Source organism: Sorghum bicolor, chromosome 9 (genome assembly GCF_000003195.3).
Source record: "Sorghum bicolor cultivar BTx623 chromosome 9, Sorghum_bicolor_NCBIv3, whole genome shotgun sequence".
Taxonomy (NCBI): Eukaryota; Viridiplantae; Streptophyta; class Magnoliopsida; order Poales; family Poaceae; genus Sorghum; species Sorghum bicolor.
Genome location: NC_012878.2, coordinates 52,978,099 through 53,003,265, shown reverse-complemented (window position 1 = coordinate 53,003,265; position 25,167 = coordinate 52,978,099). Strand labels below are relative to the sequence as shown.

General features: G+C 46.8%; 5 protein-coding genes and 1 non-coding gene across 8 annotated transcripts; 5 read left to right on the top strand and 1 right to left on the bottom strand.

Moving 5' to 3' along the window:
- Positions 410-2,165, top strand: LOC8077008 (thioredoxin H5). The gene is made up of 5 exons (XM_002441225.2): positions 410-575; positions 964-1,022; positions 1,239-1,352; positions 1,526-1,648; positions 1,766-2,165. The coding sequence occupies exons 2-5, from the start codon at positions 1,005-1,007 to the stop codon at positions 1,901-1,903; spliced, it is 393 nt and encodes a 130-aa protein (XP_002441270.1). The 5' UTR covers positions 410-575; positions 964-1,004; the 3' UTR covers positions 1,904-2,165.
- LOC8064141 (serine/threonine-protein kinase STN8, chloroplastic) lies at positions 2,101-5,595 on the bottom strand. The gene is made up of 4 exons (XM_002439921.2): positions 4,726-5,595; positions 3,779-3,952; positions 2,840-3,244; positions 2,101-2,746 (listed from the first exon to the last, which is right to left on the bottom strand). The coding sequence occupies exons 1-4, from the start codon at positions 5,527-5,529 to the stop codon at positions 2,399-2,401; spliced, it is 1,731 nt and encodes a 576-aa protein (XP_002439966.1). The 5' UTR covers positions 5,530-5,595; the 3' UTR covers positions 2,101-2,398.
- Positions 3,290-3,363, top strand: TRNAI-AAU. Its single transcript has one exon. It is a non-coding gene; the product is annotated as a tRNA-Ile (tRNA).
- Positions 5,767-9,382, top strand: LOC8064140 (F-box/FBD/LRR-repeat protein At5g22660). Its single transcript, XM_002441224.2, has 5 exons — positions 5,767-5,923; positions 6,004-6,925; positions 7,122-7,283; positions 7,372-7,525; positions 8,946-9,382. The coding sequence occupies exons 2-5, from the start codon at positions 6,032-6,034 to the stop codon at positions 8,960-8,962; spliced, it is 1,227 nt and encodes a 408-aa protein (XP_002441269.2). The 5' UTR covers positions 5,767-5,923; positions 6,004-6,031; the 3' UTR covers positions 8,963-9,382.
- LOC8064139 (probable LRR receptor-like serine/threonine-protein kinase At1g05700) lies at positions 12,071-20,699 on the top strand. Its single transcript, XM_021447601.1, has 12 exons — positions 12,071-12,903; positions 15,437-15,924; positions 16,306-16,444; positions 16,562-16,633; positions 16,716-16,787; positions 16,922-17,002; positions 17,109-17,269; positions 17,376-17,647; positions 17,769-17,895; positions 18,075-18,128; positions 18,210-18,402; positions 19,867-20,699. Exons 1-12 carry the CDS (start codon positions 12,224-12,226, stop codon positions 20,345-20,347), a joined length of 2,820 nt encoding a protein of 939 aa, XP_021303276.1. The 5' UTR covers positions 12,071-12,223; the 3' UTR covers positions 20,348-20,699.
- Positions 22,244-24,184, top strand: LOC8064137. Of its 3 annotated transcripts, none has more exons than XM_021448278.1 (3): positions 22,244-22,390; positions 22,678-22,811; positions 22,884-24,184. In XM_021448278.1, the coding sequence occupies exons 2-3, from the start codon at positions 22,688-22,690 to the stop codon at positions 24,077-24,079; spliced, it is 1,320 nt and encodes a 439-aa protein (XP_021303953.1). In that variant the 5' UTR covers positions 22,244-22,390; positions 22,678-22,687; the 3' UTR covers positions 24,080-24,184. The 3 variants fall into 3 exon arrangements, with proteins under 3 accessions (XP_021303953.1, XP_021303952.1, XP_002441266.1); XM_021448277.1 differs by having other exon boundaries at positions 22,244-22,500; XM_002441221.2 differs by having other exon boundaries at positions 22,244-22,811; positions 22,920-24,184.

The window sequence follows — 25,167 nt, the reverse complement described above, 5'->3', positions numbered from 1 at the left end:
TTGATCGAGTAGAAAGTTGCACTGGCTTAGAGCATCTCCAAGAGACTGTGTAAAATAAGTCTCTAAAAGACAAGATTTAAAGGCACTCTAAAAATTGGCTCTCTAAAAACTAATGCACTACAACAGACTAAGTCTTTAAAGGCACTCTAAGTTGAGAAGGTCATTTATCTGTGTTATAAAATATTTTATATGAACCTCCATGTCCGCATTTATCTGTGTATATAAACGGGACCAGACTATTCGAAACGTTCTGACGATCACACTCGCACCCGCCCCGCCCCCTATTTTGACGGCTAGCTTATTATTACCGAGAAGGGCATTTCTGCCAACGTGCCGCCACGGTTATCAGGGAGCTTTGCCCCGGTAATGACGGTGGCTCGTTCCCTCCCCTAGGCCCCGGCGCCACCCCCCGTCTCTCCCTCCTGCCGCCCCCGCCGCGCCGGGGTGCCGTCCTCGGTCCTCCGCAGCCGCATCACGCCGCATGACCGGCCTCCCCCTTGCTGCGGCGTTTAGTTGGGAACGAAACGGAAACCGCCGTCCACGTTTGCTACATTAATTCCTTGGCCCTTGCAAAGGTACGTGTCGATTTCTCTTCCAAACAAATCAAAATCATCGATTGTTTCATAAAGGAAAAAAAAAACAATGAAATTCGATTACATGCCATTGCTAGTGGGAGGGGGGGTAACAATGATGCCACTGCGCCGTGTTCTAACCAGAATCTATATTTACTAATTCCTACATTGTTGAAATGGTCAGCAAAAATGTTTGATAGATGTCAATCTTAAGAATGATCAAACTTTGATGGGGTTAGTTTGTATCATGCTACTGTCTAATCAGCATATTTCCTCCAACTATGCATGCCCACTGAGGATGATCGCAAGCATCCATCAGGGTGTGGCACCATCTTCCTTTTCTTGGGTTATGTCATTGACTCAATTACTGATCTTTTGTTTCCCTGAGCAGAGTCGAGGGGTCCGGATATCTTGACGAATTACCTCGAGCCGATGGGGTGCTGTGGAAGCGTAAGTCGTCTCCTCTAACTCCATTAAAATTTTATTTTGCTCGCCGTATCATGCATTGCCATTCTGTTTCGTTTGATCTTCTTGCGTATACATACTTGATACATGGTTTTGCTAAAAAAACAATATATAATCATGCTATAGATTAACCATTTGCAGCAGTAGGCAGTAGCCAGTAGGTTTCTGATCAGGAATTTTCTACCACGCTTCTGTTTGCAGAGTGCCGTAGATGATGAGGAACATCTGGACTACAGCTCCGGAAAAGTCACTATCATACCCGATCTGAAGTCTTGGGAACATAAATTGGATGAAGCAAATGAACTAGGGCAAACAGTAAGTACCCAATATAAGTAGTAATAGCAAACGCTGTGAATCGGGGCATAAGGAGTTTGCTCGGATCACACAATTTTTTATGAGGTGTTTGCCGGCGCATTTGGCTGTCCATTGCATGATTCCTTGAGCTGTTCATCAGGTAACCGTGTATGTTGACATGTCCATGTGTACAGGTTGTGGTAAAGTTCAGTGCAACTTGGTGTGGACCATGCAGGAATGCAGCTCCAGTATACGCCGAGCTTTCTTTGAAGCATTCTGATCTTCTTTTCGTCTCCATTGACGTAGACGAACTGCCGGTACATCAGTATTCAAAATTCCACCCATTGATTTCAGTCTTCATTTTTATTTTTACTCTGTGCACAGAACAAAACAAAAATTCTGAAGTTAAATACCACCTTAAAATGGTTCTCCAGGAATTGGTCACACAATTCGATGTACGTGCAACTCCAACGTTCATCTTCATGAGAGATAAGAAGGAGATCGACAAGCTGGTTGGGGGCAACCATGAAGATCTCCAGAAGAAGTTCGACCCATACTGCCAGTGCCAGTAGATGTGATCCATGGCCAATTCGGCTGTCAGTATAGGATCAGAACGAGCAGAGCCAAACATCTGATTGGCTGAAAACCGCGACAGATCAGAATTTTGCAGCCAGTTGATGAGCTCTCTCTGGGAGTGTCTGCATCTGCATAGGTTCGAGGAACTGACCAAAGGAAGTAGGATTTCTGTCTAGAATAATGTAAGGTTAGCTAGTGTCTGAAAATTCTGCACCACATTGTTCAAGCAAGTCCCATACAGAACAACAAGTTGTAACATCAGTTGCCAGATGACTCCCTCTTGATGCCTCTCACGATTGGCTTTACAGCGAAAAATGACAGTGCCATTGCTGACCACTGCCCCACTGGTATGCTAAGGATTCAACAATGCGCAATGTACACCATCACCGATGATGAATTGTTGGGAGGATTCCAGTAATCCAATGTGTATATATATTATATACTGTAGGTGTCCACTGCGGCACTGCCCAGGCATGAGCCATGGATGGATGCTATTTGCTGAGCGAGAACTTGGACAGCACCGCCGCGGCCTGGTCGCCACCCAGGAGAAAATAAGGGTGCCGCAATGCGGCCGCGGCAGACAGGCGGCCCCCGCCGTTGGGGCCCCTCTCCGAGATGAGCTTGGTGGCGAGGTCCCAGCCTCGACCAGAGTCGAGGTCCAGGATCTGCAGGTCGGGTCTCCGCCGCGCGCTCTGCCGCCACCTGTTGAGGTCGTAGCCGGCGGACCTGAGCTCGGCGTTGAAGTTCTTGAGCCCCGACTGTGTCCGCAGCGTCGGTATGGCCATCTGCATCAGCACTATCCCCGCCGAGTACATGTCGAACAGGTCCGGGCTGTTCAGCTGCAAGAAACGCAGTGCTGTCAGTGGCTGGTCACAGACAGCGCCGCGGCAACGCTAAGACTGCACGCGAGGAGGAGTGTCTCCCTCTGTCACCTGCCAGAGGATCGGGGAGAGGATGGCGGCGATGGGCTCCGGCGGGGGCTCCGGCGTCTCCTCGGGGAGCACGTAGAGCTCGGGCGGGCAGTAGTCCGGGTCGAGCAGGGCGCGGTCGGGCACGTAGTTCTTGCCGATGCGGAGGTCGGTGGCGGCTCCGAAGTCGATGAGCTTCACCTGGCCGCGGCGGGTGACGACGAGGTTGGACGGCTTGATGTCGCGGTGCACGATGCCCGTCGCGTGGATGCGCTTCAGCGACGTGATCAGCTGCCGCATCACCTGCTTCACCACCAGCGCGTCGCGCTCCTGGGTGCGCAGACCCTGCAGCACGCGTCCGAACATGAGCCGCTCCAGGTTCGACGGGAACCCGCGGTCACTCATATAATTGGCCAACGTTCTGTCCCCCTGTAGTTGTAATAGAAATATTATTAGATGAGATCAACAGCAAATGGCCTATTAGCTCAGTTGGTTAGAGCGTCGTGCTAATAACGCGAAGGTCGCAGGTTCGAGACCTGCATGGGCCACTTTAATTTTTTTAAAATTTAATTTTGTTTTTATTTTCATTTTTTTTCCAAATTCACACTGTTGAGTTCTTTAATTTTTTTAAAAAACTAACTTTGTTTTTGTTTTTTTTTTCAAATTCACCCTGTTGAGTTCATTGATCCTATTAGGATTTTTTTTTTCAAATTCACCCTGTTGAGTTCATTGATCCTATTAGGATTTTTTTTTTTCAAATTCACCCGGTTGAGTTCATTGATCGATTGGGATTTTTTTTTTTCAAATTCACCCGGTTGAGTTTATTGATCTTATTGGGATCCGGTCGAGTTCATTGATCCTATTGGGCGGATCCTGATTCCTGAACTCGTAACAGGAAGTTGGGATCTTTTTAGGCAAAAACAGTTAAGTTCATCAAAATGTCAAAACACCAAATGCAAATACCTCAAACTTCCAGACGAGCCACTTGCCACCCTTGACGAACTCTGCCTTGTTCTTGTCGGCGACGAAGCTCCCGAGGAAGTCGGCGCACGACTCCGGCGCCGCCCTGGCCACGCGGTAGTTGAACCACTCCTCATAGTCCCCACACTCCTTCGCCCCCACCGTCAGCATCTTGATCTGAACATGATCGAACCACACACACATCGATTAGTTTGAAGGAGAATGATGATATTTTCAGATGAGATTTGTACAAGAATGGTGTTTTCAAATTTTACTGATTCAGGACAACACTCTACCAAGGAAGTGCGATCTATGGATACTAAGAGTTCCTCTTGAGATCCAAGATTTTCCTTTGGTATTTACAAAAAGGGTTATCCTAACAAAAGATAATTTAGTTAAAAGAAATTGATAAGGTAGCCCCAAATATTGTTTTTGCAATACTGATGAAACTATACAACACTTGTTTTTTTTTTATTGCCATATGGTGGCTAGGTTCATTTGGAATATCATTTCATCACTTTTGACATTCAACCACCTTCTGGTGTATTAATATATTAGGTACTTGACTCAATGGGTTGTCTTCCAAGCCTAAAAATCCAAATTTTAGTTGGCGCAGCGCTCTATGTTGGGCTATTTAGTTGAGTAGAAATGATATGGGTTTCAATAGAACTACAATTAATTCTTTCGTGCAGGTTATTTTCAGGAAAATATATTGGATAAGAAGTTGGTCGCTGCTTTTTAAAGAAGAGAGAGATGTTTTGAAGACGAGATGTAGTAAGTTGCAAGTCTCTGTTATGGAGATTTTTATTTGCTTTAGCTTTAGCTTTCTTTCCCATGCAACTCTTCAGAATTTTCCTTTATCTAGCCTGAAGGCTAGAGATTCTGAATTCACGCGTATTTCCTTTATCTAACTCGGCACCACATCACATCACAGCAAGTTCGCAGCTTACCTTCTTGAGTATGACCTTCTCCTTGTACCTGTCGTCGTTCTGGAGGGTCGTCCTGGCCCTGCCGGACCGCTCCTCCACGACGGTGCCGTCCTTGGGCACCACGGCGCCGGCGTACACCACCCCGAAGGATCCCTCCCCGATGCGCTCGCCGACGACGAAGTCGCTCATCTTGAGGCTCCGCCGGCCCAGCACGCTGTCCAGCGCCAGCTGCAGCGGCGCCAGCACGTACGTGTCCACGGCGCCGCTCAGCACCCCGGGCCGCGCCGTCAGGTACAGCCACGTCGCGGCCAGGAACCCGAACAGCGCCCACCGCTGCGCGTCCGACAGCCCCGACGTGAGCGCGTCCAGGCCAGACAGCGCGCCGCCCGCCGCGCGCGCCACCGGGTTGGACGACGCGTCCAGGTGCAGCAGCGCGCTCAGGAGCCCGTCGGGGATGGCGGCCGCGCCGCCACCGTCGCTGCTGGCCGCGTCCACGCCCAGGAGCTCGTTCACCGCGCCGGCGGCGGCACTAGTCGCGTCTCCCACCGCCGGTCCGGTGGTGGTGGAAGGTTCCAGTGGCAGCGCGGTCACGAGGTCGTTCGGTGTGACACCCGCTCCCGCGTTGCTGGTCACCGTGTCGGACGTGTCCGCCTGCTGCAGCGACCTCTTGAGCTCGTCCACTAAGGACGCCCAGCCATCGTCCGCACTGGTGGCGCCGCACCTGAAGATCAGCCTCTGGGCGTGCGGCTTGGCGCCGGACGGGTGGAGGAGAGCTGGGTACTTCTTGACGAGGGTGGCTGCGGGGGGCAGGAGGGAGGCGGCCATGGCGAGGAAGGCGCTCTCATCCCATGGATGCCCACCACGCGGGACAGGGGAGACAGTGAGACACACAGAGGCGCGCGTGTGGAGTAGAGAGCAGAGGCTGCGAGGCGTGCTACGTGGCAGGCAGCAGCTTGTAGCGTTTGTTATCCAAATGAAGGATGGGCCGACGAAAATAATAGTGTACATATTGGGCCTTGGGATAAAGGATATTGGGCCTGATAGCCCGTCGTTCATCTGTTCCATCTTCATTCTCACAGCAGAGCGAGCAAAAATTCCCCAAGGAAAACCTTAGCAAGAGCCGAGTGCGGAGAGGACTACTTCCCTTTCATCTCCTCCGGGCTCCGGTGGTCCGCCACCACGGCCTCTGCTTCGTTCTCCCCAGGCTGCAGGAGGCGAGGTGAGGTGGTCATCTGCGAGCGCGGAGACGTCCGTTTCTTATCCCATTAACTTGCTTTTGTATGGTATCTCGTCCTGCAGCGCCGACGCCCGCCGCCTGTTCGACAGAATGTCTCCGGGGAGAAGTGGGAAAAGGGCCAAGAAAGCGCCGATCCCGAGGGAGAGTGGTGCCAGCAGCATAGAATCCTTGCCAGACGGTGTCCTTCAGCACATCCTCGGTTTCCTCCCGGCGCGGGACGCCGTGCGGTCGTGCGTGCTCGCCCGGCGCTGGCGCGACCTCTGGATGTTCGCGACAGGCCTGCGCATCACTGGCAACGGCGACGACGACGACATGAATGAGCTCCGGGAGTTCGTGGACCATCTCCTCCTCCTCCGCGGAATCGCGCCTCTAGAAACATGCGAGCTCAGGTTCACGGATATGGCCGATGCATTCTCTGAAGACGACACTCTTCGTGTGAACCTCTGGTTTCGGCATGCTGTCCGGTGCCAGGCTCGAGTCCTCCGGTTGTTAGTGTACGCATCTGACTACTGTTTTGATCTAAATGGACTGCATCTCGTCTCCAGGCACTTAATGCAGCTTGAGCTTGTTGGTGTAGAAGTGAAGGAAAATTTCCTTAACTTATCTGACTGTCCAGCACTGGAACAACTAGAGATTGACAACTGTGATTTGACTGTTGTCAACAAGATCTCATCTGAATCCCTCAAACGCCTAAGTGTCACTAATTGTGCATTCAGTCAAAGCTTCCGCACAAGTATTCATGCTCCCTCTATGGTTTCGCTGTTATTACATGACAATAGGTTTAACACTCCAGTGCTTGAGAGCATGCCATCATTAATGGATGCATCTATCAGAATCACCCATAACGATGTGGACAGCTGTGATAATTGTGACTCAGGGGATTGTAACATCTGTCATGGTATCATACACAGTAACAGCAACTGCATTCTTTTGGAAGGTTTATCAAAAACCACTAACCTAGCATTGATAGCTGAATCAAAAACGGTATGTGAGACTTTTTTCTTGAACTCATTCTGAAATCATAATTAGCCCACATTAATAAATGCACTTAGACATTTTTTTTCTTATGCATCACTACTATTTGTAGTTCTTCAGTTAGAACAACTGCATTCACATTGATAATTGCTTAGATAAATGGAATTACCAATTAATTAGACTTTTGTGTTTGCATTTCATTCAGTTTATTTTCAGAATGGATTTGAAACAGTGTCCTACATTTAGCAAATTGAAGACACTGTTACTCAGTGATTATTGGTGTGTAGCTCTTGATCTGGACGCCATAACTTGCATTCTCAAGAACTCACCAGTTCTAGAGAAGCTCACTCTTGAACATTTTTTAAAGGTATGCATTTTCGAATCGACAATTGTTGTTTTTTAGTTATTATACATCAATTGGTGGATCCTAGCGAAATGATTGTTTACTTAAACAGGGATCTGAGCATAAAATGGAAATCAAAGGAAGCTACATTCCAGTACAGAGAACAGATGCAATCTCAGAACACCTTAAGATAGTAGTGGTGAAATGTGATGTGGTTGATGAGAAAGTTTACAGGGTTTTGAAGCTCCTGTCTACATTCAACATTCGTAAGCTAACTAGCAACTCTATTAGGTTTCTTAGTATTCCTAAAGTTTTGGCTCCACGTTCATAAGCATGAAAGAAAGAAAGCACAAATAATTCAATTGATTAGTTATGAACATGAAGTTAGCTTGCTGATTTGTTCTGTACAGTAGCGCATTTTTTTTATTTAGCAATATTGCAATATGATTTCTTATTGTCCCCTTGCCTCACTTTGTTCTTTGAAGGCTTAGTGTGCATGGCCAGTTACCTGCTTGTAAGGCCTGAGTCATCCATTGCCAGTTCTTATATTCATAGTTGCTAATATCACATGCATTTAAATAGCCAATGCAGCAATGGTTCTCTACATTTTTTTTCCAACCCGGACGAACTGAATTTCATTACTTATAAGCAACGAAATTATAGAAGTTTGGTACTCTGACCACAAAAACACTACCACTCTAACATTGAACCAAACTGGACTGAACGCAAAGGGGGTTCAACCAGCTGGCAGATACCGTACCCAAAAACTTGCCAAACCAGCTATAACCAATGACCTGCACGAAAAGAACTATAAAAGGTATGTAGACGGAATTATTAACTCTTGCTAATGCATGCCCAGCATGGCAATTGTGACGAGCACACCGAGATTTCAAAAACCGGAGCTCTGACATCCGTCCAAAGTGACTCCAAGTCATATGACCATCAGCCTGTTGTCTTAGACTGGCATCTCCCCCTTCTGGAGAAAATGGACAGTCACCGCCTTCAGTGCTTGTGCTGAGAAAATGGCACTCATTCTCTCTATGATATATGGGCCCTGACATATGAGTGTTACTTCATGGATCGCCAACCTTTGTGTGCGTCATTTGATTATGCATTTATTCACCCCTTTAAGTTATTAGTCATATGAAGTCATATACGTTAGCACAGTATTTTTACAAACTTTTAGTGTCTACCATAATTTATTTTTATTTTTCATGTTTTATTACCTGCTCTTTTTACAGCTTCAAAGGTTTAGAACATGTACTTTGACAACTTAAACAATTTGAATTTAACTTTTATTCTTTGTCCTTGTATGTATCTAGAAAGGCTGCCATCATTACCATCTCCATGTCCATTTTAATGACCCCCGCCCCCCGTGCCTGCTTGTTGGCACTCACATGATTGAAAACCTTGACTGTTGTTTTGAGACTTCAAGCTCTGACACAATTAGAGAACTTCAGTGATCAACCTAGCCAGATGCTTGGGATATCATAGTTGAAAAAAGTTACATATGAAACAATTATTGGAAGACTTTGCTCACCTTCATGTTAATAACTTCATATAGCATCAGGACATTGAAGTCTGTTCTGGCGTATTTTAGTTCCTTTTGTCAAGTGAATTGAGACGATTTGTTTAAAATCTTCTGCAGCCAACTTTAATTATATCGGACCTTTCTGATTTTCACAGGTTTCAGTTTCGAGTAGGGGCGGGGAAACAAGTGGTGCCACTGGATCTACTCTTTCTCTCTCGATTACTTGGGAATGTATGGCTCGAAATATGGTTTGGCTATGTTACCTTCATTGAATTCCAGCCAAATCAAAGATACTGTCTAGAATTGGTAACATGTAACTTGTTTAGAACTTCAGAACCAGTAGTCTGATATAAAACTTTAGATCATCGTTATCATCGAAGGCTGGAAGCTGGTTTATCATGTGGCAGTATTTCTTTACTTGTTTTCGTTCCTGCTGAAATACTCAGCAACCTGCTGGACCTTTTAACATTCCTCCAGTGTACGACAGGCTCGTCAGCGAAGTGCTGCTACTGTGGCCGGGCCTGTACGTTGTGAGTTCAGTCAGCTACGGTACGTTTACCGCGCAATATAATCACTGTTGTACGTATTTTCATCCACTCGGGTTATGGGAGTATGATGGACATGGACAAGTCAAAGCTTGTGTCTGCAACTCTTGCATTCACGCTAAGGATGGCAATTTGTACCCGAAACCCGATGAGTAATTACCTCACTAGGGTAAGGGTATGGCTATTTTTTTTACCCATAGGTAACATAATGGGAAAAAAGCTTCACCCAGCGGGTAAAGCGGGTAAGGGTATAGGACTGCATTGCCCGTATCCGTTAACCCATGGGTAATTTTAATAAGTTAGAACCATGGGCCAAAATCATCATACACAGCCAAAGCCTAATAAAAATCATATATAATGCTGTCAAACCCTAGGCCCTCACCTTAATACCTCACCCATCCGCTCCCTCCCCTTTGCCCTATCTCGTTGCGGCGGCCGCACAACACGGGAACTTGTGAATTTTGCCACTTGTTATCTAGTAATGATGGATTTGTCTTTTAGATTACTTGATCAGGTGTTCATGGAGCTTGTATATTTGATGTTTTTATTAATGACTTGTGATGGTTTGGCTGAAATTGGGAGCCTGGAATATTTAAACATGTATTTATTTTGCAAGTATTCTTAGAATCATGGGTAAGGATAACCCGTGGGTTACCCGTTACCCGCGTGGGTAAGGGTATGGGAAAAAACTCTTACCCGTGCACGGATATGGGTAAATTAGTGGGTAAAATATTTTCTCGTGGGTAATGGTATGGGTAGCCCAGCGGGTAATTACCCATTGCCATCTTTAATTCACGCGCACGTGTGAAACTCTGAACCCTGGTGTTTGCGATTGCGAGCACTGGTGCGTGCGCGATTTGGATCCGAGCCGTGTCACGAACCCCGTACCAGATCGTGCGTCTGAAGATGGCGACGGCTCAGGACGAGGCGAAGCCGCTTACGCGCTCTGCCTGATCGTCTCGCTAGCGCTGCGCTCTCCCATTTCCCCTCCCCTCCCACGACGCCGCGCCGCGCTCCCAGCCAGACCATGGGCGCGCACGCGCTCGGCCTCTGCTTCGGCTTCGGCTTTGGCGGCGGCGACGACGACGCGTCAGACTGCCACGCGTGCCTCCGGCCCGCCGCCGTGGCAGCCACCGAGGGCTGCGCCAACAACACCCTCCGCACGGGCGTCTCTGGAGCGACGGCTGACTCCTGGCGTACTACGCCAGCGACGTCGCTTCTTCCTCGTACACCGACCGCTTGGAGCAGACGCTCGCCGACCTGGCCAAGGCCCTTGCTCAGCCCAAGGGGCAATCGCTCTGTGAGTCATCTCTACACTCTACTACTACCTCGTTTGGTACATAATGTCGCGAGCTTACTGCAATTTCGACACTAGAACTCCTGAGAACATGCTCTGGTTGATTTGCTAAAGGGCTCATGGGGTGGCCTGAGCTCCCCAGCTGCAGCAGCTCGTGTTTGGTGTCGCTGGTCCAGCCTCGGAGTCCACTCTGTACGAGCTTAAAGCATCTTGGGCTAGGCCCAAGAAAAACGATGAGGGAAATCGTTTTTTAGAGCTGAGCTGGACTGAGCAATCATTTGGCCCGATACACTGTCTACCTCCCCTTCCTATCCTCTATTTGGCTGTAAACAAACCCATTTTTTTACTAGGCTTGACCCTACGTGGTCCGCAACCAATTATGATGTATCGTTTGCACCAGGCCGTGGCTGGCCATAACCAGACCCATTAGCCAGGCCGACCTGAGCACTCGTAGCAAACACGCCCTAAGTAGATGTCATCTTCAACTGAAAACTGAAATGCCCGTACCGCAGGGAGGAAGGCACATCATGCTGTTCGTTCTGGCAGCCATTGGAGCTGACACAATTGTGGTCGTCGTTCAGTCAAAATAAATATAAAAGAAAAACAACAAGGGAAACAGTCATGGGGGTCAAGTGATCGGTTTTGAGAGACGAGGGAAAAATTATTTCTAGTTCTAGAATTGAGGAAGAAAAGCTGACTTTCTAGATTGTAGAGGGAGGTGAAATAGACTTTTTTTTTTCTTTTGAAAAGCCTTTGTGTAGTAACGTCGAGATAAACTGAGGTCTTGTTTAGTTCGGAAAAGTTTTGGATTTTGACACTGTAGCACTTTTATTTTTATTTGATAAATATTATCTAATCATGGAGTATCTAGGTTTAAAAGATTTGTCTCGCAATTTACCGATAGATTGTGAAATTAGTTTTTGTTTTCATTTAAATTTAATGCTCCATGCATGTGCCACAATATTTAATGTGACGGAAAATCTTAAAATTTTTTTGATTTTTTTGGGTAAACTAAGGCCTTGTTTAGTTCACCTCAAAAACCAAAAACTTTTCAAGATTCTCCGTCACATCGAATCTTGCGGCACATACATGAAGCACTAAATATAGACGAAAATTAAAACTAATTGTACAGTTTACCTGTAAATCACGAGAAGAATTTTTTAAGACTAATTACTCCATGATTAAACATTGTTTGTCAAATAAAAATAAAAATGTTACAGTCTCAAAAACTAAAAAATTTTCGGAACTAAACACGACCTAAACAAGGCCCGACCATGGGTCACACGGCCCGGCGGTGGTCGGCACCAAGTCGTGCGTCGAGCAAGGCTACAAGGTCGTTGACGTGTTGACGACTAGCAAGTCAGCAAAGTCAAGCACACCCGGGCCCAGTCCCCGTCTTGACTCGTTTGCGTGTGTTTTGTGACTTTGTCGTGTAATTTACGTCCACTGGCCGGACATGAGTGCTAGCGTGGCCGTGGCCAGTCCCTTGTTGGTCTGGTCACTACTAGCTACCGCTAGTAGAAGATCACCTTGAATACAGAGAAGCCGGGCATCTGGCTCCAGCGAGAATAGATTAGAATAGGTGGTGGCAATGAGGCAATCAAAGCTGAGAGCAGTGGCGGCAATGGCAACGCGGTGGTTGTTACTCCTCTGCCTCGCGCTCGCGCAAGCTGCCACCGCCGCCACTGATGACGACACTGGTGGTTTCATTAGCATCGACTGTGGCTTCCCGGGGACGACGAGCTACGTGGACGACGCCACCACGCTGTCGTACGCCCCGGATGCCGCGTTCATCACCGACGCCGCCGCCGGCGAGAACTACAACGTCTCGGCTGCGCACGTCACGCCGGAGCTCGCGAGGATCTACCGCGACGTGCGCAGCTTCGCCGACGGCGCGCGCAACTGCTACACGCTCCGGTCACTCTCGGTGGGGCTCAAGTACCTCCTCCGCGCCAGCTTCATGTACGGCGACTACGACGGCCTCAACCGGCCGCCCGTCTTCGACCTCTACATTGGCGTCAACCTGTGGAAGACGGTGAACACGTCATCGGAACCGCCGGACGGCCGAGTCGTCGCGGAGGCCATCGTCGTCGTGCCGGACGACTTCGTCCAGGTTTGCCTGGTGAACACCGGCTCCGGGACGCCGTTCATCTCCGGGCTGGAGCTGAGGCCTCTCAAGAGCTCCATCTACCCGCAAGTGAACGCGACACAGGGACTGGTCTTGCTAGCCAGGCGCAACTTCGGCCCGACTGATAGTACAGACATTGTCAGGTGAGCATATTTACACACATCTCGCGGTCACTTCTCCCGGATATTTATGCTAGAGTAGTTATTATTAATTATTATAAGGGGCTTAATTCTTGCTACATCCTCTTGTTAAAGTATGTTGAGTTCCGAAGATAATAGGATTTTTTTTCCATGGTATGGAGTAGTTGTTATTAACCTCATAATCCATATTGGAACACCCGCTAAGAATTGAGGCATCAAGGTTCTAGATCCAACATCATTCTATACTTCTCGGATTGGCGAGTTTCAAACCAAGCCTCCCAACAAAAACCACATCTCCCTATTTTTGTATATATAAAATGAAAAAAAGTAGAGAGCTTCCCTGGTGACTTGTTTGAAAAAAGAAGATCTCCTACACCGGTCCGCTGGCCTAAGTACCGGGAAACACCAAGAGTATTAAATATTCGATCTTTACTTGATCAAACTCCAAGCTAATAGCACAAAGAAGCACACTAAGTTCACTTGCAAACACTCATCTTGACTTGAAATGCCCTCAAACCCTTCACAAAGCCTTCGATGTGTAACTATCTGGGCACTAAGAGCTCAAACAAGCCAGAGAACACACATATATAGTCAGATATCTAGAGCCCCATGGTGAGATCCTAGCCGCTAGAAAAAGCCTTGCTAAAAAATCATTATCCGATGATCATGACGGGTATGTCCAAATTGATCAAGGCCACACAGTATCACCAGATCATTCACCTATAGACACAAGATCCATTGATGTCGTCCAGTGGACAAAACTACCTAACTCATAGTATTGTATAGCGTCAGCAGAAGATCCGGTGACCTAGATTAAGGGACCTGATGACCTTCTAACTTAAAATTTGGCTCTATTTAAAGCTCGATCTAATTAAACTTTTTTTGAAATCCTTGATTTAGTCTCTATCTGTTTGAGCCACTCTTGATACAACTTGCTAGGAGTTTCTCACATATGTGCATCAACGTGCTCTTGACTCTTACTTTAATGAATTTACTACTCTTAATAGTATGGCCAAAGATAACCCATGACCCCTAACGCTAAGCCTAAGTGCTCCCAACACCAAGTGAAACTACCATGCCCTTTAGCGTTCACAAATACCCTTGATTGCCAAATCCAATCTCCAGGAGCCACGATAACCATGTGGCCTAAAGTGACTAAACTTTTGTCATCAACCCTGTAAAAGTTAGCCATCGCTCATCAATCACTGAAACCCAATATGGGGACCTCGATGCATTTAATCTCATTGCAGATGTTGTGACATGAATAGAACTAATGAGTAGCTCATGCATACAGTGGATCTTTTCATCACCAAGTAGCCAAGGCTGAGGTCAACGTGGTCGGACCACAGAGGAAGGCATGACAGAAATGCACGAGTACACATTATCACCAAAGTAGGACTGAAGTAGAATGATGAGTCAATCAAATGGTGAAGGTAGACAAGGTTGCTCACACACTAGCATCAATTCAGCCACGTTGCTGATAATGTTGTCCTGAGGTGGCGGTAGTAGGCACAGAATCCAATCTAGAGCCAAGGTAATAAGGATTAGCAGCATGGGTGGCGTCAGCCTTGATAGGCAATGACCATGGAGATAGTTTGACCAGTAGTAGTGTTATATATAGTAGTGTTATTGCTGCCTAGTAGGTTATGTAATGGTAACCCCATTCTTAGAGTGTTGACGATTGAAGATCAAGGAATTGGCTAATAGGGCTACACAACCTCGACCTTTAATTGAAAAAAGAATAACAATAGCATCCCCTTGGAGAACCACGACGCAACTAAGCTTAACGCATCCCAGCCAGTGATGGAACTCTTGAGTGTAGCCCCCATGGTGACAACCATGGTGCACAAACTAGGGTGCGAGATGGTCACATATTCAGTAGTGCTCATGGTTGATGGGCCTAACAATGTGGACTAGAAGATGCCTTAAGATACGTCCTCATGCTGCTTGATGATAATACATAGGTATGATCAGCTAGATCAGTCCTAATCTAACTAAGGGGTGTTGCCCTTGATGGAGATTAATCTCCTTTGGGGGGAGGGCAATGGTGGTGGCAGCAACAATAGAAGTCTCAGCTATAGAATAAGACCCTAACTCATGATACCATGAAAGCATAGCAGATTGATTGGATATAATGTGTGGATTAGATTGATTAAGCCTCTCAAACGGTATATATAGAGTTTAGAGACTAAGTGTAAATTATCTCATGGATACATTTTTAGATGCAAACTGCACACTGCTAAATATGTTTATTTGCCTCACCGGATACATATAGCAATATCTAACTACAATCATAAACAACCAATATATTCAAACACCAGCAAAACCTGACTGATCCCATACCTAGTAACCTAGCTAGGGAAATGTTGATGCCGACCAGGTTAAGCATCAATCAAAATCATATTGGTGAAAGTTTTTTTTTTGAAAATCTCGGCTGGGTCTGAATCGTCCCTTGTGGCCCAAAGTCACTTTAAAAAATGTCATCCATTAGTTTAAACTGAGAAATTGTTGTCCGTGAAAACAATTGAATGTTCAGGTACCCTCATGATCCATATGACAGAATATGGATACCTATAATTGACGTCACCGACTGGACCGTGATATCCACGATAGAAACAGTGGAGAACGAATACAAAGACCTCTTCGAGGCGCCGTCAAAGGTGATGCAAACAGCAATCACGCCGCGTGACACTGCCAACAGCATCAACTTACATTGGGACTCTAAGCTGCAATCCAAGGGCCCGTCGCTTGGGTACATACCGGTCTTCCACTTCTCTGATGTGCTGCAGGGCGGTGGATTACGCCAGTTTAACATCAACATCAACGACAAGTTGTGGTATCAAGATTACACGCCAAAGCATCTCTACAGCGGCTATATCTTCGGTACAAACCCCTATACCAACCAAATCCAATATAATGTCTCCATCGTCAAGACAGCCACCTCAATGCTCCCACCTATCATCAACGCCGCCGAGGTTTTCACTGTCATCTCCACTACCAATGTTGGCACGGACTCAGAGGACGGTATGTACGTGCATGCATGGGTCCATATATATAATTATATATATAGACAGAGGCTTACTTCCTCTGTTCTAAATGATAAGTCATTCTAACTTTTTTGGTGAGTCAAAATATCTTAAGTTTAACAAAAAATATAGAGAGAATTATAAAAATTTATAACATCAAATAGGTATACTATGAGAATATAATTAATAAAGAATCTAATAATACTTATTTTGCATCATAAATGTTATTATTTTATAGGTATTTTTTTGTCAAACTTGAGATGCTTTGACTTTACAAGAAAATTATTGTAATGACTTATAATTTGGTCATTTGGAACGGAGGGAGTACCATATATACCAGATGAATTGAAACTCAACTTGAGTATAATACAATGAACAGTCTCTGCTATGATGGCTATCAAGGCGAAGTATCAGGTGAAGAAAAACTGGATGGGAGACCCGTGCGTTGCGGAGACTTTTAGGTGGGATGGTCTGACGTGCAGCTATGCCATTTCCAGTCCTCCAAAAATTACTGGCGTGTAAGTGGTTCACATGAGACATCTACGCAGAACACTTGGCTTTTACGACTATGCATGGTTTGCATATAGAGTAGCCGCGGATCGTGTTTAAACCGCGTCCAATCCTATATTTTGCAGAAACATGTCTTTCAGTGGTCTGAATGGTGACATATCATCTGCTTTCGCAAATCTCAAGGCCGTCCAATCCTTGTACGTGTGGAGTTCTTGATCTGCTAATTTCAACCTCGTAGTCATATAGTAATCTCAAGACACGACCCATGTATCTTTGCAGGGATTTGTCACACAACAACCTGACGGGCTCAATTCCTAGCGCCCTGTCACAGTTACCGTCACTGACAACTCTGTAAGTCTGCTAACTCGACAAATTCTGCATGTTCCAAACTTTAGTTTCCTGCTATTTTAATTTCAATTTATTTTATGAACCAATATGCATTCGTCAGCATCACATTGGCTCACATAAATGTTACACCTTTTCAGAGATTTGACCGGGAATCAGCTCAGCGGATCAATCCCCCCTGGACTTCTCAAAAAAATCCAAGACGGCTCCTTGAATCTAATGTCTCCATTCCCGGATCCTCTTTGATTTTGTTCCAGCAGACATGCATATGCATGATACCGCCTTTCCTGCCTGACAGTATCTTGACTTTCTCTCATCTGTGTGTAGTTATGCCGATAATCCAAACCTTTGCACCAACGAAGATTCATGTCAGACGACGAAAGGTAATAAGAGCAAGCTAGCCATCTACGTCGCTGTTCCTATGGCTCTGGTTGTGGTGGCACTGACAGTCCTGCTATGTTGTTTGCTGCTGCGGCGAAATAAGCGAGGTAATAAGTTTATAAAACATCGACTGATGCTAGTAGCCATCTCCTCTTTGCCATCGGCCATGCATCCTGAACGAGCTAGGACCACGGATCTGCCGGTGCATTTCAGGGTCAGTGGACGTCTCCATGAAGCCCCGGGACAAGACTTCGATGAGCCTTGCTCCAATTGCAGGCGACGAACACAGACGCAGCTCGCTGCAGCTTGAGAACCGCCGGTTCACATACGAGGACCTAGAGATGATGACCAACAACTTCCAGCGTGTAATTGGGCGGGGCGGCTTTGGATACGTCTACGAGGGCTTCTTGGAGGATGGCACTCAGGTGGCGGTCAAGATGAGGTCTCAGTCGTCCAATCAGGGTGCCAAGGAGTTCCTCACGGAGGTAGCCATCTCTTTTTACTTTTCAGACGCATGCAATTCATAGTTCCAGTGACAGGTCCAATTCGTATTTCCTTGGAAATGGACTACTAGTCATCATGATCTCGATCTGGACACCTCTCCAGGCACAAATCTTGACACGGATCCATCACAAGAATCTCGTGTCCATGATCGGTTACTGCAAAGATGGGGTGTACATGGCGCTCGTCTATGAGTACATGTCAGAAGGATCCCTGCAAGAGCACATTGCAGGTACGTAGTATATTGTTTAGCAGTTTAACTTCCTTCGGTTTGCACAGTGAGAGGATCAACTTCTCTGCCTTCCTAGTCTGGGACCTGGAACGTTAATTATGACCAATGATGACCTGGAGGGAAGGCTCCCTTTCCCCCAATGATCTGAATTTCTCATGCTACCATTCTTCTATCTGTAGGAAAACACTTGACTTGGGGGCAGAGACTTCGAATCGCACTGGAATCAGCGCAAGGTACACTTCCATAAATTTCATCTGCAATAAGCCATATTTGTTGTTGTGCTAGGAGTGAGTGATGATCGACATGTAATGTAGGGCTAGAGTATCTGCACAAGGGCTGCAACCCGCCTCTCATTCACAGGGACGTGAAGACATCCAACATCCTACTGAATGCGAAACTGGAGGCCAAGGTTGCTGATTTTGGCTTATCAAAGGCTTTGGATCGTGACATCTACACTCATGCGTCCACAAATAGGCTTGTTGGCACGCCAGGATACGTCGATCCAGAGTACGTCCATGATCATGAAATTATGCTTCTTTCATCCATCAGTAACTCCGAAGTTAGAGGGGTGGGAGTGGAACAGCGACACTGATAGAATTCGGATATATTTTAGTTTGATATCTCAGATCTACATTTTTGCCAGATAAAAGTACAAATTTGAATATTCTTGAATATGAATAGGCTAGAACGGATAGTTTGAATTCAAACTTGTATCCAAATATCTACATAATTTAGTTGATATCGACTATCTATTTGTTTTATCGATAGTTGTGGGAGAACAATATTATTGCGCTAGTAGGTATTAAAGTATGAATATACTCAGTCCATCCTAAATTATAAGACGTTTGACTTTTTTATACCAAGTTTGACCACTCGTCTTATTTAAAAATTTATACAAAATATCACTTCTTTTGTCGTGACTTGGTTTATTAATTAAAATTCTTCAAGGTTGACTTAAATTTGACTATTTTGCATATTTTTTTGAATAAGATGAGTGGTCAAACTTGGATAAAAAAGTCAAACGTCTTATAATTTGAGATAGAGGGAGTACATCACATGTAGACAACGATAGCTCATCAAAAATAACACATTTATCAATAAATATTTCATAACTGAATATATGAATAAATATTCCAGTAAATGCATAAATATTTATCATAAATATATAAATTAAAGTATGAAAAACACATCAAAAAAATAAAAAAATAAAGCAACAAATATATAAGGCTCAAACTAAATTTAAATTAATCATATATACCAATAGGAATATTGAGTTTAATATCATTAGTCACAGAGATAATTTATAGTTTCAGGCCTTGTTTACTTCCAAAAAAATTTGCAAAATAGGAATAGTAGTACTTTCGTTTGTATTTGACAAATATTGTCCAATTATGGACTAACTAGGCTCAAAAGATTCGTCTCGTCAATTTCGACCAAACTGTGTAATTAGTTTTTATTTTCATCTATATTTAATACTCCATGCATACTTCTAAAGATTCGATGTGACGGAGAATCTGAAAAATTTTGCAAAATTTTTGGGAAACTAAACAAGGCCTCAATGGATAACCACTAATAATATTGAAACTAATATCATTGGCCATAAAGATAAACTAAACTTCTAAAATATTCATTCACTAAGTTCATATTCTTTATGGGTACGGATAATTGCCGGATATTCTATGTTTTTTTCAACTACATATATAAATTGGATAGAGAAAATATAATAATAGCAGATTTAGGTATATCCATTATAGTATCCATATTCAAACTTAGCGGATACAACAAGACTGATAAATGGGTATATCCATTTCTGCCCCTGTTCGCTTGAGCTTATTAGCTGAACCCGTCAGCCATTCAACAATTATTTTCTCTCACAATAAATCAGCTAATAGTACTGCCATGACTTAGAGATTTGCTTTTACCAACAACGACCCGGTACAGTATAGTTGACGATCATAGGGACATATGCAGGTATCACGCAACAATGCAGCCAACCACTAAGAGCGACGTGTACAGTTTCGGCGTGGTGCTGCTAGAACTGGTCACAGGGAGGCTTCCTATCTTGCACGACCCGCCTCAGCCCACCAGCGTCATCCAGTGGACACGGCAGCACCTGGCACGCGGCGACATCGAGGGCGTGGTGGACGCGTCCATGGGAGGCAACCATGATGTCAACAGCGTGTGGAAAGCCGCGGAGGTCGCGCTCCAGTGCACCGAGCAGGCGTCGGCGCAGCGCCCCGCCATGACCGACGTGGTGGCGCAGCTCCTAGAGTGCCTCGACCTCGAGAAGGGGCGCACCGGGGGCGACGCCAGCAGAAGCTTCTTCTCCGACGGAGAAAGCGGCGACACGACGACCAATGCGCACGTTGCTGCTAACCAATCCACTGACATGAGCCAGAGCAGTGCATTTGAAATGGTGCCAATGATGGCTACAGGTCCTGCCACGAGGTAAAGACTATAGTTGCCTGTTTCACCAAGGCACATGGAAATGTTCAGACATTTTTTATGAAGAACTTTTATTTCATTCCAATGTAGTATGAAATAAGAAAATCCCTGCAACCACATATACACCAAGCTGGTGCATATATATAGCCATTACATATATGAAAAGGACCAAAAAGAAAAGAAACGAGGAAGACCAATTGGTATGCACGAAGCAATATCGAGTCATATATGCAAAATATGTGGAAATTGTTCGGACAGTTGGAGTGTCTTCAATTTACAAATTTTCATTGTAAGACCATGTCATCGATGTATTTGTCTTGGCTTTGCTTTTCACGGTGAGACACTTCTTTTTGTTCTTTAGTGATAAATATCCTGTTGTTCGCATCTCTTTGATGGAATTAGCTGATCCAAATGGTTTTTGGCAAAATCCATGAAACCAGGGGATGAGCTTTCAAATCGCAAGGTATGGTGCTCACCATACCTTTCCTACCAACTCCCATTTTGGATTGCTCTATCATGAATGCTTCCATACATACATATAAAGGGTCTGTTTGACAGAGTTCTAGCTTTGAAAACGGTTCTAGAGCATCACCTCTACCATGGAGCAGCTATGCATTGGAATTGGGATTCCAGTAATGTGTTTGGTAGAGCTCAAGCTCCAACGTTTCTCAGCTTGTCTCACTGTTACCCTGGGCCCATACTTTGGTCTCTTCATTTCCTCCCTCCAGTTTGGAGCAGAGCAAGAGGGGCTAGGCCAGATGCGCCCATGCCAATGGCGGTGAGGTGGAGGACTAGGCGCCATCGGGGGGACGTCAGGGCGGGGAGGAAGGGCAACAACCTCATGGCAGTGGAGCTAGGCTCACACAGCGGCATGCCATTCGGGCGTTGTGGCTCCCAAGCACTCGCAGGTATGACAGGAGGTGAGGCGGCAGGTCCTGGTGTCAGAAAAATGTCACCTAGCATGGGCCATAGTTGATTTTGGTGGTTGATTGGCAACATGATCGAATGGACTAATGTCGGATGGATTGGACTCAGAGGACGTGAAGATCAAGTGATCAACACCTCAAGGAAGACTACGGAGTAGTTCAGAAAATCGTACAAAACATGCTAGAAGTCCAATACATCAAGTAGAAAAAACCCGAACACGAAGCCACGAAGAACCTACAGTGAAGGAGGTCAGAGTGCACCGAGTAACTGCGCATGCATAAAAAAAAGAGGTGCATCACATAAGATTCAGCGGCTCTAGAGTCACCGTATAACTTTGGTGCATGGAAGACATCAACATCGGAGCTTAGGCCGGGTATCGAGCTGCAGAAGGGTTTTACAGCTACCAGAAAACTCTGGTGGTACCAGGGGCAAAGCACCAGAGGAAGTGTGCATCCCCAACCAGTTCTGCAGAAGTTTCTGTGCTCACCGGAAACTAGTGGCACGAAGAGAGAAAATAGGAAATTAACTGTGAAAATATACAATGGATGCATGCTGGGCACAGATTTTATTTACTAGGACTGATATTTGTTTTAGGATAGGAACAAAAGTTGGCAAGTTACTCTAATCATCTATGTCATTCAGCGAGTAGATTTGTTATGATTTTTATCTAATAATACTTATTACTGATACTTTTTATACATTTAGTTAAATTTAAGAGTTATTGACATCTCGTAGAATACCATTGTTTTGGATGGAGGGAGTACAGTGCATGACTGACCACCACGTCAGGAATTCTGGACCGTGCCCCAATCTACAAGTTTTTCTCTGGCAGGGGGCCAACAACCCCTACCTACATGCATCCCAACTCCACCACCGTTTTCAAGCATCAAACTGTGCCAACCTCCTAATGATTGCCATTAAAAAAGTTTAATCTGATTGCTGTGTCCTTACTGGCCCAAGAACGTTGAGACTCGTTCTCCGTGCTGCTCTCCCTTTGCCTTCAAGTTTCAGAAACCCTTACAGCGATGTCTCTCCCGCACAGCGGCGTCTTGCTTATGCCGTTGATATCCTTCTCTCCAAGCCGATAGATTGTGGTGAAGCATTTTGAAACTTTCACAATCAGGTGTGCTTGTTGCAGCTTTATTTTAATTTATTCCCGACGTGGCTTCTGCATTGGCATTTGGTCTTGGCCACGTTCGGAAGAACACAATCCCCTTCGACAAGCTTTGACCTGTAAGCCTACAGTTCTCCAAATGGAGGTCTCGCTGATTGATTGGAAATGTTTAGCTTAAACCATGGCGCATTCCATTGATCAATCCGCAGCATGTTGATATTGTGAAAGCCTCCGAAGCCTGAACCATTCCCCCGACCCCGAGCCTTCCTTCACCAATCTCTCTGAACCTTTCACAGGAAAACCACGATGATGATGGAGTCGGGAGAGATCAAAATGCGGTTTGGCCGGTGCCCATACTGCCGCACCATGATCTACCAGAACCCTGAAGCGGCCATCTTCTTCTGCAGCAAATGCCGCACCCCGATCAGAGGTGCCACGTCCTGTAATTTAATCCCTGAAAACACTGAGTTTTTTTTTTTAACCATTTTGTGTACCTTATCAGATGTGTGCGGATTTCTTGCTTCTCTGCAATCTGCAGGCAAGAACACTGTGCCGACGGAAGAAATCGACCAGGCCCTGAGCAGGCATGAGATCCTCTCAGTGGACACTGCGTCGGTGTTCTCCGATGAACTCGAAAGCTGTCACAGCAAGCTTGCTCCGGGTGTCGACCTCGACGGCGATCAGCCTCTGTTATTCCACCATGACATTATTGCACCTCCGCGTTCCTCCGCGCCGGCACCAGATGGAGGATTCGGTTCCGTACGGCGGCGTCATTCTCTTAGCAATGGCGCACCTAGTGGTGCCCGATGTGACGATGGCTTCGCTGACTCAATTGATCAAGATAGGCTCCGGCCGTTCTCCCGACGAACGAGGCGCCCGTCGGGCTCTGACTCTGATTCCAGCGTTCTTCGTTACGGCATGCTGATGACAACGGATTCGGAGGCGGAGGAAGGGTTCTCTTCGCCGTGGAACGCGTGCGAGCGGCGGCGGCTGCGGCCGCGCCGGAGATCGCTCCTGGGATCGCAAGCGTTCGAGACACCGATCGGTTCGTCAGGACAGGAGCCGTATGGCGTCGCGCCGTCGCCGCTGAGGGACCCGGCGTTCAGCAACGATCTGGTCAACGCGCTGGACAACCTCCGAGGACTGATCGCCGCCGCTATCGAGCCGGCGTCGAGCAGCAGCAGGAGAGCGTCTGCGCCGCGCGACGCCCACTTGTTCCGGCAGCTAGAGTCGCAGCTCGCGCGAGCGCGGGCGTTGCACATCGATGGGCGCGGTCACCGCCGGAACGCGAGCAGCACCGGCTCCTCCTTGTCGTCCTCTGGGGGCTACCGCAGCGAACGGCGGAAGAACCACTGCCGCCCGGTCATGGGCGGCGCGCCGTTCCTAGTCTGCGGGAGCTGCTCCGAGCTGCTGCAGGCGCCGGCCACGACGGGGCTGCCACGTGAAAAGGTCGTCAGGCTGCGGTGCGGCGGGTGCGAGGAGGTGCTTGAGATGACGGCGGTGACCGCGGGTGCCGGTGGCTCGGCGCCGCACAAGAAGACTCGGGCGTTGTCCCCGCCACCGATAGCGGACCCCTGCAGTTGCAACAGCGGCGCCGGCGCGTGTCGGGACGGTGCGCAGCCGCTGCCGCCACAGCCGCTGCACCGCGCGTTGGGGTACAGTTCGCCAAGCCCGCTTCTGCAGAGCCGGCGCTATTGACCGATTTGGAGGGGATTTCACTTTTTTTTTGCTTTTCCCAGCATTGATGTTTTGGTTAAAGATTCTTATATCGTATATACTCGCTCCGTCCTAAATTATAAGTTATTGAAAGAATCTTGAAAAGTAAAAGTATTTTATGTTTGACCAAAATTATAGAAAGAATTATAAAAAAATTATAACATATAAAATAGATGTACTATGAAAATATAATGGGAAATTTTGCTGCAGGACATTATCAAAATACATAATATGCTGATGGACACCACAACGAGCGACATTTGCTCAGTACCATTATAAATTTAGGGTTCTTTGCTGTAACACACCGCAGCTATTATTTTATTTATTTCTCAGATTACAGTGAGAGAGGGTGGGAGAAATAACTTTGTTGCCCTCGTCTTCAACCTTCAGCTGTCCACCATTTTTTGCCGTAACACACTGTCGGCTCTTGTCTTCTCCAACGGGGCCTTCCATGGCCACCGCCGCGGGAGGCCAGAGACCTCGCTTCGCCGTTGCTGGCGCGAGCCCAAGGGCCACGCGCCGCCGCCACACAATGCCACGGAGACCACACCACCACCGCACGAGGTTGGGGAAGCAGGGCTCTAGCCGGTCAAAATGGTGCGCCGGTGAGTGTGGAGGATGACCTGGCGAGGCCGACGAAGTTGTGGGTTCTGTGTGCTTCTGCGAGACCGAGGGTGCAAACGGTGGGGCGAGATGTGGTTGGAATTTGGAGATCAGGAGCTTGGGCTAGGATCAGCCATGGCGGCGACGACAGCTGAGGGCGCTGCAAGATGGGAGAGGGGGTGGGGAGGATCTAGGCGGTGGTGGCATACTTGTGCAGGGCTTCGATGCCCTTTTACAAGGCCGAGAGAGAAGAGGGGACGAATTGGGTCATGGAGCTCGGTCGTGCATGCCATGGCAGGCCTAATCTGGTGCGCGGGAGACCAGGGGAGCAGGTGACGAGTGGAGCGGCATGGGTCACGCACGTTGCTGGTGATGGCGCTTAGTCTATAGCGGACCCGCTTAGTCGCGCCGTTGCTGGTGATGGCGGAAGGAGCGATGACCCGAGGTAGAGGAAGGCCTCGTCGGAG